The sequence below is a fragment of the Protopterus annectens genome, chromosome 7.part0 (assembly GCF_019279795.1).
Source record: "Protopterus annectens isolate FY-2018-M chromosome 7.part0, PAN1.0, whole genome shotgun sequence".
Classification (NCBI taxonomy): Eukaryota; Metazoa; Chordata; order Ceratodontiformes; family Protopteridae; genus Protopterus; species Protopterus annectens.
In genome coordinates this window covers 172,818,649-172,836,640 of record NC_056739.1, presented here as the reverse complement: position 1 = coordinate 172,836,640, position 17,992 = coordinate 172,818,649, and the positions used below count along the sequence as shown (strand labels likewise).

The window sequence follows — 17,992 nt, the reverse complement described above, 5'->3', positions numbered from 1 at the left end:
TGGGAATTCCGAAGATCGTAGGGGCTTTTGTTTTTTGTACATTCAGGTATTTAAGATGGAAAACAAAATCCGACTCCTTTCACTCACCCCCCCTGCCAGCGCGGGCTCACTTGGCAGGAAAAATGCATTCAAGGCAAATAGAGCCCAAAGCAAATGCACCTGCATATCAATCAAAAAGAAATGTTAGCTGTACAGAATGCTCTGACAGCTTTCAAAAGCCTTATTCTTCCAGGGCAACTAATGATAAAGACAGACAACACCACAGTTATGTGGTACATAAACAAGCAGGGGGGAACCCATTCCTACCCACTCTGCAGGTTAGCCATGGCTCTGTGGAACACAGCCTTGAGCAATCAAGTGCACCTGCAAGCTCAATTCCTGCCAGGCAAACTAAGTTCACTGGCAGACGACTTAAGCAAAAATCTAATGGGCCCACACGAGTGGAAACTGGAGCCCAAATCATTCGAGCTTCTGATCCACAGGTGGGGGGGGGGGGGGGGGCACCAGAGGTGGACCTCTTTGCTTCCCCTCAGAACTATCAATTGAGCAAGTATTGCACAAGAACTCCCCACAGCCAAGCACGGAAAGTGGATGCCCTGTACTTTACATGGGAAAACCTCTCAATCTATGCCTTTCCTCCTCTGCCACTCCTCTCGAAGGTTCTACTAAAGATCAAACAGGACAAGCCAAGGACAATCTTGATTGCACCAGACTGGCTACGCCAGCACTGGGACCTACTTTTGTGCAGTCTGACAGTACTACCACCATGGCACCTGCCTCAGACCCCCTCCCTGCTGTCCCAGTAGGAGGGCCAGATTTTGCATCCTCAGCTACAAACCCTGAACCTAGCAGCTTGGCTCATCCCCTGAACTCAGCACCAGCAACCCACAGTAAACAGGTGCTGGATGTCATCCCTGAGGCAAGGAGGCCTAGTACTAGAAAATCCTATTCAGAAAAGTGGAAAAGATACTGTTCTTGGAGCCAGTCTCAGGGAATGGACACAGCTGTGCCCAGCTTACCTCATATACTAGATTACTTAACAGAAATGCTCCACAAAGGCCTATCCTTCTCTTCAATTAAGATTCATGCCTCTCCTGTCTCAGCTCATTACAATACTGTGCCACCCCTCTTCTCTCATCCTCTGGTCAAACAGTTCCTGAGAGGAGCCAAAAATTTAAGACTCCCCAGGAGAGCTCACACTCCAGCCTGGGACCTTAACTTTGTACTGGAAAAACTCATGCTTCCACCCTTTGAACCTCCTGCTTCAGCAGAGTTAAAATTCCTCTCCTGGAAAACAGCTTTACTTCTAGCCATCACTTCATCAAGAAGAGTGTCTGAATTGCAGGTCCTTATGGCCGTGAAACCCTTCATTATCTTCCATGCGGACAGGGTTTCCCTCAGGACTAACCCATCATTTATGCCCGAGGTGGTATCTAGTGTGGCTTTAAACCAATCCATTCATTTGCCAACTTTTTTCCCTAATCCTCAAAATAAAGGGGAAAAGATCCTGCACTCTCTGGATGTGCACAGGCAGCTTAGGCTCTATCTGGACAGAACTAAAAACTTTCAGAAAATCTGACCAGCTGCTAGTCAGCTTTGCTATAGGGGCAGAGGGCAAAGCCATTTCAAGCAAACCATTTCTAAGTGGATAGCACACTGCATCCATTTCTGCTACAAACACCTTGGGAAACCTACCCCACAGGGGATCAGAAGACATTCCACTAGGGCTACTTCACCCTCTGCAGAATTTCTCACGGGAGTCCCTACCAGGGACATCCTGGAAGCTGCAACCTGGAGCTCTGTACACACCTTCATCAAGCACTACCATTTACCTATCTTTTCTAAATCCAGAGCTGGATTTGCTACAGCAGTCTTACAGGGCCTGCTTGCCAGCCCTAATGCTTCTTGACTGCCTCCACCCATCCTCAGCTTTGGGAATCAACCCAAATGTGATGACTGCAACAGTGAAACACGAAGAACATAGTACACTTGTGTACACTTACCATAAATGTAGATGTTTGAGTATATTCACTGTTGCAGTCCTAGTTACCCTCTCTCCAGCCCCCTGACTTCTCCATACTTCCACCGATTCTTTTTTGTTTGGCCATATCTTATAACATTGGTATTTACTTTCTACTGGGGGTGTTCCACACCATGTAATTGCTTCCTATTGTGGGGGTTCCTAACATCTAGGGCAAGAAAAACTGATGTAATGGCGTCGGCTGCATGTTTTATACCCCTGACAACCTGACGTCATGGAAGAAGCGACAGCATCCGACACAGAAATCCCAAGACTCTGGTGTTCAGGCCGACTGAGGGCTACCTGCAGGCAGATAACCCAAATAAGAAGAAAATACAGGTAGCACTCCCAGGGAACCAACTAGTAACAACAAAAAGGGTGCCACTGGCAAAAGAAGCAGATTAAATGATGTTGAAACACTCATAGTTTATTGAGAAACTGCAATTAAAATACCATAAACGCCTTGTATTAAATATTTTGCGTTTTCGTCCAACTTAATCAGACTTCCTCAGATGAATGACCTTAACCTCATTAAAAATACTTTTATATTATCTTTAAAAACCAAGAGCCAATGAATTCAAAATTCCAATTAAAAGTGAACCAATGCTCAATTAAAATATTTAAATATTTAAATAACCTCATGAATATTCAGTTATTCTTCATTCCCATCGTGTTACTTTTAAATTGACATTCATAACCATTCTATGTAACCAAATAAAATAGTTTGTAACATGTACCATAAATACATAAAATTTCAATTTACAATGTATGAATACTTCGTTTTAAAAGACTATAAAATGTGTTTAAAAATGAATAGTGCATGAATTGGTTGTAGTTTATTTTACTAAAATGTTACAGGCAACAGTGCCACCTTCAGTCAACAAGGAAATATTACATTCATTGAACATATTTCAAAGTTTGTCAGCCCTCAGTTTTAAAAGTGGCAAAATAGAAATAAAATCATTTAACCCTGGACTTTTTCCTGATTCTAGGGTTACTTGCCACCATAATTCTCTATATTCTATTTTTTCCTGCTATGGGCCACCCCTTATGTCATTATTAATTTGTTCCAGTACTATGAAAAAAATTTACAACCATCACATTCCTTAGAATGTTTAAATAAGGCATTAGTTTCTTTACCCTTAGACATGTCATAGACATGTTCATATATTCTTCTTTTTAGGGTCCTTTCTGTTTTCCCCACATAAAAAGATTTACATTTGTGGCAAACAGCTAAATATACTAACCCATTTGATTCACAATTGTAATAACCTTTACTCTTAATCCACTTTTCTCTACTCTCAAGGTAAATTTAATCAGTATTCATAATATATTCACACTGATTACAATGTCCGCACTTGTATGTGCCTAATTGTATTTTACCCCCTTTGTGTATTTTCTTTCTTTCTTTGTTTTCTAAAATGTTCTTTATACTACTTGAATTTGTATACAGTACCTTAGAAGGTAGTCTAGAAATACCTTCCAAGTCAGTAAGGGAAACAAATCTATCCCATTCCTTCTGAAATACTTTTCTTATATTATAGGTTCATAGTTTCATACTAGGCTATCTGCCCAAGGGCATTTATAAGCCTAGCCCATAGTTATGTGGCTTTCACGCCTTTAGTTTGAATAAAAACTATGCCTATCATTTTTCTGTGCCTCTGTCAAGCAGTGACACTGACGTAATCCCTGGGTTATATCTGCGATCTCCCATCCATTGGTCAAGATTCCTCTTGAACAAGGCCAGCGAGGTGCTCTGCCTCACATGTACCGGGATTTTGTTCCACAGCATAGGGAGTCTCTGGGTGATGAATCTGTCCCTCCAGCACGTTCTATTTATAACCGTGTCAAGGTTTAAGTCTCCCGCCCTTGTGGTTCTGAGGGATCTAGATTTTTTGAGGTGAAGCATATTCATCAAATCTGGGTTTGACATGGCCTTATATGTCAGGCACAGGTCACCTCTGAGCAAGCGGTATGAGACTGAATAGAGCTGGAGTTCTTTCAGTCGGACAGCATAAGACATATTTTTGAGACCCTTTATCCTTTATTTATTACATTATACTCCAGGACTAATGCTTGCTGAAAATCATTAGTAGCATTTACATCTCCCTTTTCTATTTCAATATTACCATTATCACTAACATTACTATCTCCTTTAATGGGTTTAAATTTATTTTTGTACCACTTTCAATCTCTGTCCTAATATTTTCCACAAATTTCTTATTTTTGAGACCCTTTATCCTTTATTTATTACATTATACTCCAGGACTAATGCTTGCTGAAAATCATTAGTAGCATTTACATCTCCCTTTTCTATTTCAATATTACCATTATCACTAACATTACTATCTCCTTTAATGGGTTTAAATTTATTTTTGTACCACTTTCAATCTCTGTCCTAATATTTTCCACAAATTTCTTAGGGTAGCCTCTTTCAATAAACATTTTCTCCAAAAAGTTACATTCAACTTTAAAATCACTATCAGAACTAGTCATATGACACCCCCTTAGAAATTGTCCCTTCACTATGTTTCTCTTACAATGTGAAGGGCGAGCACTTTTAAAATGAAGAAAGGAGTTACAAAAAGTAGGTTTTCTGTAAATCCTAGATTCTAGTTTATTATTCATTTTGTAAATTTCCGAATCAAGATATTGCAGGGTGTCGTATGACATATGATAAGTAAATAAGAAAATCAGTTGTTTGACCAATATATTCCATAAATTCTTCAAACATCTCACTACTGGCTACCCAAAAAATAACTATGTCATCTAAAAACCTTCGGTATATTGTCCAGCAGGAGTTAAATTTTGAATTCAAGATGTAAGTTTCTTTCCATCTTGCCAAAACCAAGTTTGCAAAAGTGGGTGCACAGGCTGCTCCCATGGCTACCCCTTGTGTTTGTTGGAAAAATTCACCATTAAATACCAAAAAATTGTTTTTTAATACCATATCCATTAAACTCACACTCACTATTTTCTCTTTATGGGTTGTCTATCTTCAAAAACAATTTCTTCAAACATATTCATTCCTGATAAAGTAAGGTATAGATGAAAACAAATCGACTATATCTATAGTGATAAAAAGTAAGTTTTCAGAATATAAATCTGGGGTTATCTCCCTTAACAAATCCCAGGCGTCCTTTAATATAACTTTTCTATTAGTCCAAACATGCTTTACCTTTGTATCTACATATTTTGCCAAAGGTAAAGTTTTAGATCCGCAGGCAGATACAATAGGTCTGAAAGGTGGATCTTCGGACTTTTTATGAATCTTGGGAATTCCGAAGATCGTAGGGGCTTTTGGTTTTTGTACATTCAGATAATCAAACATTTTTTGTCAATAATGTCTTTGTGAAGCATGTCTATGAGGTCTATATCTATCTTATTATAAGCTAAATTAACCTTGTTCCTAGAAACACAGACATATCTAGTTTCGTCCCTAATAATTTGATTCATTTTCCCTTCATATTGTATGTTATCCATTATTACTATCCCCCCACCCTTGTCTGGTTTCATTATTCTAACATTTAAATCACATTTTAGTTTTTGTAAAATTTCTTTTTCTCTCTTACTTAAATTTGTTTCATATCTAATTTTACATTGTGCATTTCTAATTTCTTTCTCCATAATTCTTTCCAGATTCCTTAATTGTACATGCATGGGGGGATTGTAAATAGTCTTCCGGATTAATCTTTGATCTTTGTTTTTATTTCTGGTATTCTTAAAAATAATTTCTAAATTCACTTTTCTTAAAAATAACTTAATATCTAACAATGTTCTAGTCAGGTCTCCTTTGACATAAGGAATACATTTGAGTCCCTTACTTAGAAGGTTGAAATGTTCCTCAACAAGGGTAATATTACTAAAACTGTAGACAGAAAAATCAATGTAGGTGTTCCTAACCCCCTCAACTACTATCTTAAAGTCATTAATTTGATCATTAATGGGGGGGGGGGGTAAAACTATCTAGTATTTCCCCTCCCTCTTCTCCCCCCCATTTGAAAATGTTCATGTTGGTACCCATTTTTGTTATTTTGCCTCTCTGATCTAGGCAGGGGTGGAAAATCCTGATAATTATCGTTACCCCCTTCCTGATACCTTTGTTCATTGGTATAATTGTCATCGTTTATCTGTTTGAATTATTATTATTGTGGTACTTGTATGTTGGCTTGGGGTAACTGATATTATTCTGGTACTCATATACATCCCTCTTTAATTTTTTCATCTTCCTATGTACCAATTCACCACATTTAACATATATTTCCTTCCAGTGGCACCCTTTTTGTTGCTACTAGTTGGTTATCTGGGAGTTCTACCTGCATTTTCTTCTTATTTGTAAATTTTGTGGACTGGCGATGGAAAAAGAGCCCTTGACGGAAAGTAAGGGGCAAGACGAATTAGGCCAATCACGTAAATTGATTGGCCAACTCACAGAGTTGATTGACTTACTAACACCGTTGTGCCAATCGTTAATCGGATCGAGCGTAAATCCCGCCCTAGCATCAGGAAGTGGGACTGAAGGGTTTGGCATTCAGAAATGTAAAAGGAAAAGGGAGCTTATTGGTAACCAATATGACGCCAGCGACCTAAACGAACCGAATGGTGATTCCTTCAATCCTGATGCTACACCAAGGTTTTTGCTAACAATAACCCTGTGGAATGTTTAATTGGAGGAAACAGCAATACTGCAACTAAATCAAAACCGCTGACTTTTAGTCAAGCGATTTCAGGTACTGTTACAGACAATATTTGTAAAGAGACCATTGAGTGGCTTAAAGCCAGTTACTGTTTTAAACTTGAATCTGGTGATTATCCATTGCCACCTATTTCTGATTCCTATAATGTAAAAGTGGACATATTATCAAAATTAATGTTAAAATGTAGAACTTTGTGTATTGAAAATGCATATCTAACTGAATGTATCAATAGGAACATTGTTCCAAATGGTTTACGTGTTCACAAATACCCTAATAATGTGCAAATAGGGTCTGTTTTTCATAAATAACTTTTAGAAGTATTTAATAAATGTGGACTAGATGTTTTGAAGCTTATTGTTAAGGAGAATGTTAGACTGCAAGAAAGTTTACAGAAAGAAATAGATGAGTTGGATTTGTGTATTAAACAAGACCTTATTTTTAGTATTTGTGAAGAAAAAGAGAAATATTTTAAAATAAGGAAGGAAATATATGTTAAATGTGGTGAATTGGTAAATAGGAAGATGAAAAAATTAAAGAGGGATGTATATGAGTACCAGAATAATATCAGTTACCCCAAGCCAACATACAAGTACCACAATAATAATAATTCAAATAGACAGATAAATGATGACAATTATACCAGTGAACAAAGGTATCAGGAAGGGGGTAACGATAATTATCAGGATTTTCCACCCCTGCCTAGATCAGAGAGGCAAAATAACAAAAATGGGTACCAACATGAACATTTTCAAATGGGGGGGGGAGAATAGGGAAAGCGAGATACTAGATAGTTTACCCCCCCCCATTAATGATCAAATTAATGACTTTAAGATAGTAGTTGAGGGGGTTAGGAACACCTACATTGATTTTTCTGTCTACAGTTTTAGTAATATTACCCTTGTTGAGGAACATTTCAACCTTCTAAGTAAGGGACTCAAATGTATTCCTTATGTCAAAGGAGACCTGACTAGAACATTGTTAGATATTAAGTTATTTTTAAGAAAAGTGAATTTAGAAATTATTTTTAAGAATACCAGAAATAAAAACAAAGATCAAAGATTAATGCAGAAGACTATTTACAATCCCCCCATGCATGTACAATTAAGGAATCTGGAAATAATTATGGAGAAAGAAATTAGAAATGCACAATGTAAAATTAGATATGAGACAAATTTAAGTAAGAGAGAAAAAGAAATTTTACAAGAACTAAAATGTGATTTAAATGTTAGAATAATGAAACCAGACAAGGGTGGGGGGATAGTAATAATGGACAACATACAATATGAAGCGAAAATGAATCAAATTCTTAGGGACGGAACTAGATATGCCTGTGTCTCTAGGAACGAGGTTAATTTAGCTTATAATAAGATAGATATAAGCCTCATAGACATGCTTCACGAAGGCATTATTGACAAAAAAATGTTTGATTATCTGAATGTACAAAAACCAAAAGTCCCAACGATCTTCGGAATTCCCAAGATTCGTAAAAATTCCGAAGATCCACCCTTCAGACCTATTGTATCTGCCGACGGATCTAAAACTTTACCTTTGGCAAAATATGTAGATACAAAGGTAAAGCATGTTTGGACTAATAGAAAAGTTATATTAAAGGACTCCTGGGATTTGTTAAGGGAGATAACTCCAGATTTATATTCTGAAAATTTACTTTTTATCACTATAGATATAGTCTATTTGTTTTCATCTATACCTTACTTATCAGGAATGAATATGTTTGAAGAAATTGTTTTTGAAGATAGACAATTAACCCATAAAGAGAAAATGGCGAGTGTGAGTTTAATGGATATGGTATTAAAAAACAATTTTTTGGCATTTAATGGTGACTTTTTCCAACAAGCACAAGGGGTAGCCATGGGAGCAGCCTGTGCACCCACTTTTGCAAGCTTGGTTTTGACAAGATGGGAAGAAACTTACATCTTGAATTCAAAATTTAACTCCTGCTGGACATTATACCGAATGTTTTTAGATGACATAGTTATTTTTTGGGTAGCCAGTAGTGAGATGTTTGAAGAATTTATGGAATATATTGGTCAAACAACTTTCTTTCGGCTTTTCCCGGTTAGGGGTCGCCACAGCGGAACTCCGGTCAGCTAATGATTGGTAGTGGATTTTTACGTACCGGGTTACCAGCCCTGACGCACAACCTTCAACGAAGGCACACCCCATCCACGTATGCCTCCACACAGAAGACGCTCTAGCTGAGAATCGAACGGGACAACATCTTTCTATGAGACGACAATGCTACCGCAGCACCACCACCGCAGTATATTGGTCAAACAACTGATTTTCTTAAATTTACTTATGTCGTACGACACCCTGCAATATCTTGATTCAGAAATTTACAAAATGAATAATAAACTAGAATCTAGGATTTACAGAAAACCTACTTTTTGTAACTCCTTTCTTCATTTTAAAAGTGCTCGCCCTTCACATTGTAAGAGAAACATAGTGAAGGGACAATTTGTAAAGGGGTGTCGTATGACTAGTTCTGATAGTGATTTTAAAGTTGAATGTAACTTTTTGGAGAAAATGTTTATTGAAAGAGGCTACCCTAAGGAATTTGTGGAAAATATTAGGACAGAGATTGAAAGTGGTACAAAAATAAATTTAAACCCATTAAAGGAGATAGTAATGTTAGTGATAATGGTAATATTGCAATAGAAAAGGGAGATGTACATGCTACTAATGATTTTCAACAAGCATTAGTCCTGGAATATAATGTAATAAATAATAATATAAGAAAAGTATTTCAGAAGGAATGGGATAGATTTGTTTCCCTTACTGATTTGGAAGGTATTTCTAGACTACCTTCTAAGGTAGTGTATAAAAATTCAAGTAGTAAAAAGAACATTTTAGAAAACAAAGAAAGAAATAAAATACACAAAGGGGGTAAAATAAAATTAGGCACATACAAGTGCAGACATTGTAATCAGTGTGAATATATTATGAATACTGATGAAATTTACCTTGAGAGTAGGGAAAAGTGGATTAAGAGTAAAGGTTATTACAATTGTGAATCAAATGGGTTAGTATATTTAGCTGTTTGCCACAAATGTAAAACTTTTTATGTGGGGAAAAACAGAAATTACCCTAAAAAGAAGAATATATGAACATGTCCATGATATGTCTAAGGGTAAAGAAACTAACGCCTTAATTAAACATTCTAAGGAATGTGATGGTTGTAAATTTTTTTTCATAGTACTGGAACAAATTAATAATGACATAAGGGGTAGCCCATGGGAGGAAAAAATAGAATATAGAGAATTATGGTGGCAATTAACCCTGGAATCAGGAAAAAGTCCAGGGTTAAATGATTTTATTTCTATTTTGCCACTTTTAAAACTGTGGGCTGACAAACTTTGAAATATGTTCAATGAATGTAATATTTCCTTGTTGACTGAAGGTGGCACTGTTGCCTGTAACATTTTAGTAAAATAAACTACAACCAATTCATGCACTATTCATTTTTAAACACATTTTATAGTCTTTTAAAACAAAGTATTCATACATTGTAAATTGAAATTTTATGTATTTATGGTACATGTTACAAACTATTTTATTTGGTTACATAGAATGATTAAGAATGTTAATTTAAAAGTAACATGATGGGAATGAAGAATAACTGAATATTCATGAAGTTATTTAAATATGTAAATATTTTAATTGAGCATTGGTTCACTTTTAATTGGAATTTTAAATTCATTGGCTCTTGGTTTTTAAAGATAATATAAAAGTATTTTTAATGAGGTTAAGGTCATTCATCTGAGGAAGTCTGATTAAGTTGGACGAAAATGCGAAATATGTAATACAAGGCGTTTATGGTATTTTAATTGCAGTTTCTCAATAAACTACGAGTGTTTCAGCATCATTTCATCTGCTTCTTTCGCCAGTGGCACCCTTTTTGTTGTTACAGATAACCCAAATATGATGACTGCAACAGTGAATACACTCGAACATCTACATTTGTGCTAAGTGTACACAACTATACTTTTTTCCATCCCCTTCAACTTTCTAGTTTAAAAGCCGGTATTTGCGTGGGTTTGCACACCGCACAGTGGCGCTTAGCTGAGGTAAACTATTACCGGTGTCAGAAAGTCTGCTCTTCAATTTTTCCCTTAGAAGGTGCTCGTTAGTTTACTTCTTGCACTTCAGTTAGCTTAATCGGCTAGCACTTTAACATGCTTTTGTAGCATTTATTGTAGCACACTTAGGTGCTATCAGCACTAGCTGTTCCTATGCAGTAACAGTGCCAGTACGTATTAGTTATGATCACCCCTCCTGGTATGATTGTAGGGCAATTTCCTATGCTTCCTCCTGCTAACCTAGTGCACTTGGGCATTCTGAGACAGTGTGGCAACTGTCTAATGTGCACAGGCAACCCTCTCCTCTTATCTCCCAACACTCATACACGTGAGAAATGCACTTATATCACCAAACTGGAAGCAGTGCACACTCCAACCAAGACCGGACTAGCTGGTCAAGAGGAGAAGGTCAACACCTGCAACTCACTACATAGAATACACAGCCCACCAAAACACCAACCATCACCACTCACACATAGATACACAAACCATACACCCACCTTCGCAGAGACTCTCAGTAAAAATTTACCCAAACAACAGAGACCCCCTGAGACAGGAATGCACTCGCCCACCACAACACAACACCAACCCCAGAACACATAGCTCACCACCACAGTGTGCCCCTCAACCTAAGCCCTTAAGGCCAAACACTTTGCCCAATGTAGTAATCATAGGAGACTCAATTGTGAGGCACATTGATGTCCCACTCACTAGGATGAACAAGGAGAAGGTGACAGTCAGTTGTCTATCAGGTGCCAGGATCTGCCACATAACACATGCACTCAGTTCACTCCACATCAAGTACAAATATGACTCAGTCATTGTCCATGTGGGTGTGAATGACCTGAGATGTACCTTCCTGGACTACATGAAAAGAGATGTGATGGAACACTCGGATTATGTGGCCCAGGCAGGTATGACCGTAGCCCTAAGCAGTATTCTACTATCACCCAGAATGATACCACAGCATGAGCAGAAAATGATTGACTTCAACAATTGGCTAAGTTTCTGGTGTCATTCGAAGGGGATCCTGTATCTGTCTGCCTGGGATGTCATGATCGACAGACCTTGATACTTTGCCAGAGACATCCTGCATCTGTCACCCCTGGGATTCCGGGTACTGGTTAAGGCTCTTGCCACCCCTATATATCTTTTTAGGCAGTGTTCCAAAGACAAAAGTTCCACCATAACAGCTACAAACAGATGCAATCTGAGGGTCATGCTGCTCAATGCTAGAAGTCTAAATCTCAAGATGCACTTGCTCAAAGCTCTCCTCAAAATGGAGAATGTCGACATCTGTGCTGTAACAGAGATCTGGTTTAAAGAGGCAGAAAGCACCCCTGCACTCCCAGACTGCAACTCATTCCATACCTTTTGGCCCCAGAATACAACCGGAAGCTCCAAAGGTGGTGGTGCCTCAATATTCGTAAAGGATTCACACACATCTAGACTGGCAGCCCAGCATAATGCATCCGAGATGCTTCAGGTACAACTAACACTGGGTAAGATGGCGGTACAAGTCACAGCCTGCTACAGAACCCCAAACATATCCCTAGACTCTCACTCCAAGTTTCTAAGCACCCTGGAATCTGTCAAGGTCCATCCCAATACTCTCATACTGGGTGACTTCAACCACCCTTCCATCAACTGGGAAAACTATTCAAGTGCCAATGTACAGGCCCAATGCTTTCTGGAATTTATCATTTCCAATGCCCTGGACCAGCTCATTCTGACCCCCACTAGAGGAAGCAACATCCTTGACCTGGTTATCACCAACATGGGAGACTGTTGCTCCACACCTATAGTTAATTCCTCCCTGGTTAAATCTGACCACAAACTGATCACCATGGAAATCTCCATCTCACCTACAACCCCCGCTAAGGTGACCACCTTGAAAAACTTCTCTAAAGCCAACTTTGGGCTCCTAAAAGCAGAGGTGGCTAACTTCTCGGCACACATACCAGTGGAAAATACCTGCATGACTGCTGAATCATACATCAGTGCACTGTATGAGCACGTATACAAATGCGTGGACCTTGCCATACCAAATAGAACTCTCCTCCAAAAAAAGGAAGCCAGTCTGGTGGTCCCCAGCCATCAATAAACCCTACAACAGAAGGAAGAAACTGTTGCAGAAAAAACTGAAGTCACAGGACTGGAAAACCTCCCTTATCAGTTTCAACAAAAAGCTGAGATCCCTTATGAAATTCTCTAAAGCCAGCTTTGAAGGCAGAATTGCAGCTGACACCAAAAACAACCACAAAGCCTTTTATAGCTATATCAAAAACCTCCAAGGCAATACCCAGATTTGCTCCAAGTTATTGCACAATGGCACCTCCTATACTGAGTCAACAGATGCAGCCAACATACTGGCCGACAGATTCAGTGCCAACTTTACCCCTCTCTCTCCTGCCAAGGGCCCTATCACAATACCAGAAGAAAGCCTTGTTCTCACCATTTCTGCAACACAGGTAAAAGCTGCATCATCCAAAGCTAAGAATACAGCGTCCATGAGACCTGGTAATATCCCTGGCTGCATCCTACATGAGCTACAAAACAAACTGGCACCACATCTGTGTGCCCTGTTCAATCACAGCCTTATCTCAGGCTATGTCTCTAATGAATGGTGCACTGCTACAGTCATCCCACTCCATAAAGGAGGAGCAGCTACAGACCATGTGAACTATCGCCCCATTAGCCTGACGAGTCTGGTATGCAAAGCTATGGAGCACATCATCATGGACCTGCTTAACAAAGATATATGCAATCTTCAAACTCTTGACCCCACACAGTTTGGCTTTGTCAAGGGGAGATCTTGCCTGCTGAACCTGGTTGACTTCTTCGAGGCAGTCACCAAGTTGTGGATGAGGGTAAGGCAGTGCATACAGTCCACTTCGAACTGGCCAAGCCTTTTGATACCATTCCCCACTCAGGTATCATTGATAAACTCACCAAACTAGGCATCAATCCTTACATCACTAGGTGGTTTGCAAACTGGCTCACAGACAGGACCCATAGAGTGAAAGTTGTGGATTCCAAGTCAGACTGTCAACCAGTCATGAGTGGAGTTCCACACGGCTCGGTCCAGGGTCCTCTCCTGTTTGGCATCTACTTCCTCAAAGTCCAAGCCAGCACAGAAGGACTCTGGCTGAGTGATGACTGCAAGCTGGGAGTCATTATTAACTCCCCAAGTGATGCAAACATCCTACAAAAGGGCCTGTCTAAGACCAATAACTGGTGTTGGAACCATGGCCTGAAGCTTAACACCAAAAAATACATTGTCATCCCCTTTGGAAAAAAATCAGTTCCCACGAATTACCACGTTGATGGGAGCACACTAAACACTGAAGTGGCCATAAGAGATCTGGGCACCCAGGTCAACCGCCACCTCACCGTTGACCACCACATTGCCACTGTGGTCAGAAAGTTCTTTTATGTGGCACATCTTATAACCAAAGGTTTCACATCCAGGAAGAAAGAGATCATCATCCCTCTCTTCTCATCCCTCATTAGGCCAATCATCGAATATAACGTCCCATTTGGCATGACCTGACCAGACACCTACAACAGCTGAAGAGGCCACAAAAGTACCTCACAAAAAGGATCCTATGCCTTAAACACATGTCCTACATGGACAGACTCAAGAAACTTCAGTTGTTCTCAGTCTCTTATCATCTACTTAGAGGTGATCTCTGCCATGTCCGACCCAGCCCTACTCGAAATGCTACATCTAAAGAAATCCCAGTCCCCCTTTGCTACACACTGCAGAGATCACAACCTCATTACCACAATTAACAGAACATGCTGGAGGGACAGATTCATCTCCCAAAGACTGCTGATACGCTGGAGTAAGCTTCCCATTCATGTGAAGCACAGCACCTCGATGACCCTCTTCAAGAGAAATCTTGATGAGTGGATGAGTAACATAAAGTTCACCCCAGGGATCACTCCAGTTGCCCTACTGGATAGAGGTACTGTGAACTAACATCGGGAGTTTATTCACTGTTGCAGTATTCTTTCCTTCCATTCCCTCCTTCTTTTGACTGTGGGATAGCTTGGACATTCTCCTTCTCAGTCAAGGTTGCTCCCTCACCCTTGGCCTTAAAGACATAGTGGGTAGCTGCTACTTGCTGGAGGGAAGAAAGTACTGAGGTCATGGTGCCGGCTGACTCCCTGTTTACCCTGATGTAGTGATGTCAGACAGTGCATCCAATGGCTGCAGGAAGAGGGGGGAAATTTTTCTGGTAGTCGGGCCGGCCAGGGGCTTCTATGGCAGGAAATTGCACTAGTCAGGATTGCAACAGTCAATACACTTGTGCGTCTACATGTATGGTAAGTGTACACAATTGTATTTTCCATATTATTTTTCTTTAATTACCTTTCTTTTGCCATGTTTGGATTTTTTTCCAAGTGACTGCGAACTCTGTCTGCATGGATATGTATTTAACATATATTGTTGTAAGGCAAGTTATTGGTCTAAAATTCTTAGATGGTTTGCAGGTTCACTTTTAAGGAAGAATACAGTTTTTCTCATTGTTAACCATGTTGGTGTCATTTCAGAATCTGTATATAAGCAATTTTTACTCCATGCTAAATAGTCATGCAACAACAACCTGCGGCATAAAGGCAGAGCAATGATACAGAGTAAATGTAGCATGGAATATTTACAATCTTTAGAAGCAGAAAGCATAATGTACAGAGATGGTACTATAAAACAAGCTTGAATTTTAATAGAAACAAGCTCAACAGCAAACTATAGTATGTATGATACAGGATATAGAAAATTGTAAATAGTAAATTTATAATGTAGGACCATGAGTGGTATAGTCAGGAAAAGTAGTACAATCAGAGTATGCGAAGCATCTATTAAGAACTTTGCAGGCATTCAATAATTGCATGAGTACTAGGACTGACTGACAGGTACACTGAAGGAAGCAGTAGAGAGCAACTGAGAAAGAACCAAAATGGAAGCAACAAGTATAACAACTAAAATCAATATACGTTAGTTATTCTGAAGCCTCTAACTCATCCAGGAAAAAAGAGGTCATTGTTCCCCTCTACTCGGCACTCATTAGACCCATTATAGAGTACAATGCCCCTTTTGGAATGCACCTCACAATACATCTGCAGCAGCTGGAAAGGCCACAGAAGTACCTCTCAAAGAGGATTACTGGCCTCAAACAGATGCCCTACATTGACCATCTCAAAAAACTCCAGCTTTACTCCGTAGCATATCGCCTACTCTGAGGAGATCTCTGCCTAACATATAAAGCTATGTTAAACCCAGAGCTGTGCTACACCTAAAGAAATCCCACTCCCTCTGACCTAAACACTGTAGGAAACTAAACCTTGTCACCACAATAATCAGGACATGCTGGAGGGATCGATTCCTGTCCCAGAGACTTCCTATACTCTGGAACAAGCTACCCATCTATGTCGAGCAAAGTTCCTCATTAGCACTCTTCAAGAAAAATCTTGATGAGTGGATGGGAAATAGGAAATACACCTCGGGGATCACTTCTGTGGCTCTGCTCGACAGGGGCACAGGAAATTAACTTTCTTGGGTAGCGTAAGCCAGGGAACCTTTTTGGTTAGACTTACTTAGGCCCTTGGGCCGATAGCCTAGTACCTACCTATGAACCTATGAACATGTACCCAAGGACCAGCAAGTCACGATATGAAAACTGAGTTTTGATAAAGTTATTCATACTGTGTGGAGGAAGGCATTCAACTTTGGTACGAAATATAATTTTTTTTTTTTTTTTTTTTTTATTGTGGCTTTCTGGTCCTTGGGAATGTTTTAATGGCTTCAGCATAACTCTTGTGTTTATTAGCAATTGAGGAAGAAAATGTTTAATGCAAAGGAAGAAAAAACTATAAGTGTAATACAGTAGCACTGTGAGGTGGCATTGTACTGTGTCAAAAAAGTAAACTACTGTAGGAAGTAAGGAGAAAAAAGTATTTTTTAAATTGCACGACAAGCTGACAGGCTACAAGAGTACAGGCACCATGGGGGATTCTACAGGCAGAAAAAGCAGTCACTCATTCAGTCATTAAATAAAATAAAAGTAAAATATCTACTAAGGAAAGATTGTGTGTTATTGTTTAATACTTTACATTTTAAGTTGTTCTGCTACAGTAAAAGCAGGTGCTTTAGGAATCAGGAGGAATATTCTTTGTATGACTTCTGAGATGAGAGTTTGTAAACATCAATGTGTTTTTTTTTTCCGAAAGAAAGAAAATGGAATCTGATGTAACAGTGACATTAGTCTGTTGCTTTGAAGGTTGAAATTCATACAGAGTGTTATGAAATCATCACTTTATAGCTCAAGTAGAAGGAAGCTGTGTGTTTGTTGGCTGTACCCCCCCCCCACAATGATCAGTGATGCAGTACCTGTAGTTATAAAAACAGGTGATGGCCACCTAAGGCAGATTGTCAGGATTTTTCTACTGTTGTTTGTTGAGTTTCTTTTTTTCTTGGCACTAACTTTTCTTTTAACATTCTGTAGTTCCCTAATGTTCTGCCATATTGTATGTCAAAAGCAGCGGTAGATCACTTCACAAGGTGTGTCGCTCTAGGTAAGACATTTCAATGCATGACATCTTTAAACAAATCTTTTTAGAGATCCTAGATTTGGAAATTTGTAATGTATCTTAGACAACTGAATGCAAGTTCAGTGGTGTCAGTGGTGCAACATTCTATTCCCGTACCATGTAAATTGATTGCCAACATTGCACTACAGCATAAGGGGGGGTACTGCACTATTCAATGTGCTGTCCTTCGGATGAGATGTTAAACCAAGGCCCCGTCTGCTTTAGTTGGTGGTAGATCAGGTGGATGTAAAAGAGCCCACAAAACCTATCAAAAAGACTAGGGGTCCTTTATTTTTATATAAAAAGAGATCTTATTTGTAAATTCTTTACTATTTCAAATATTTACAAATGAACAGTTATATAGATGTACAAACCTGTTTACACATATTCACAATTTCCTTTACAGTCGTTCTAAATTTTCATCCCTATTAGACCCCCCTACTCCTTTTTCCATAACCACCATCTGAATTTACTTAATATTGTTGATAAAATCCATTTACCATTAAACATAATTTTATTTATTCTTTCATTCTGTGTAACCCATATAACATATAAATTAACTTTTAGCTGTTCTTTCAACA

At 39.0% G+C, this 17,992-nt stretch overlaps 1 protein-coding gene across 2 annotated transcripts in view; it reads left to right on the top strand.

Moving 5' to 3' along the window:
* The window catches only part of LOC122806324 (3-oxoacyl-[acyl-carrier-protein] reductase FabG-like), a 198,766-nt gene that overhangs the window by 138,191 nt on the left and 42,583 nt on the right, over window positions 1-17,992 (top strand). For both annotated transcript variants that reach the window (XM_044076642.1, XM_044076643.1), the window contains exon 5: window positions 17,327-17,396. In XM_044076642.1, the coding sequence (XP_043932577.1) occupies window positions 17,327-17,396 (70 nt within the window). The remainder of the gene's footprint in view (window positions 1-17,326; window positions 17,397-17,992) is intronic.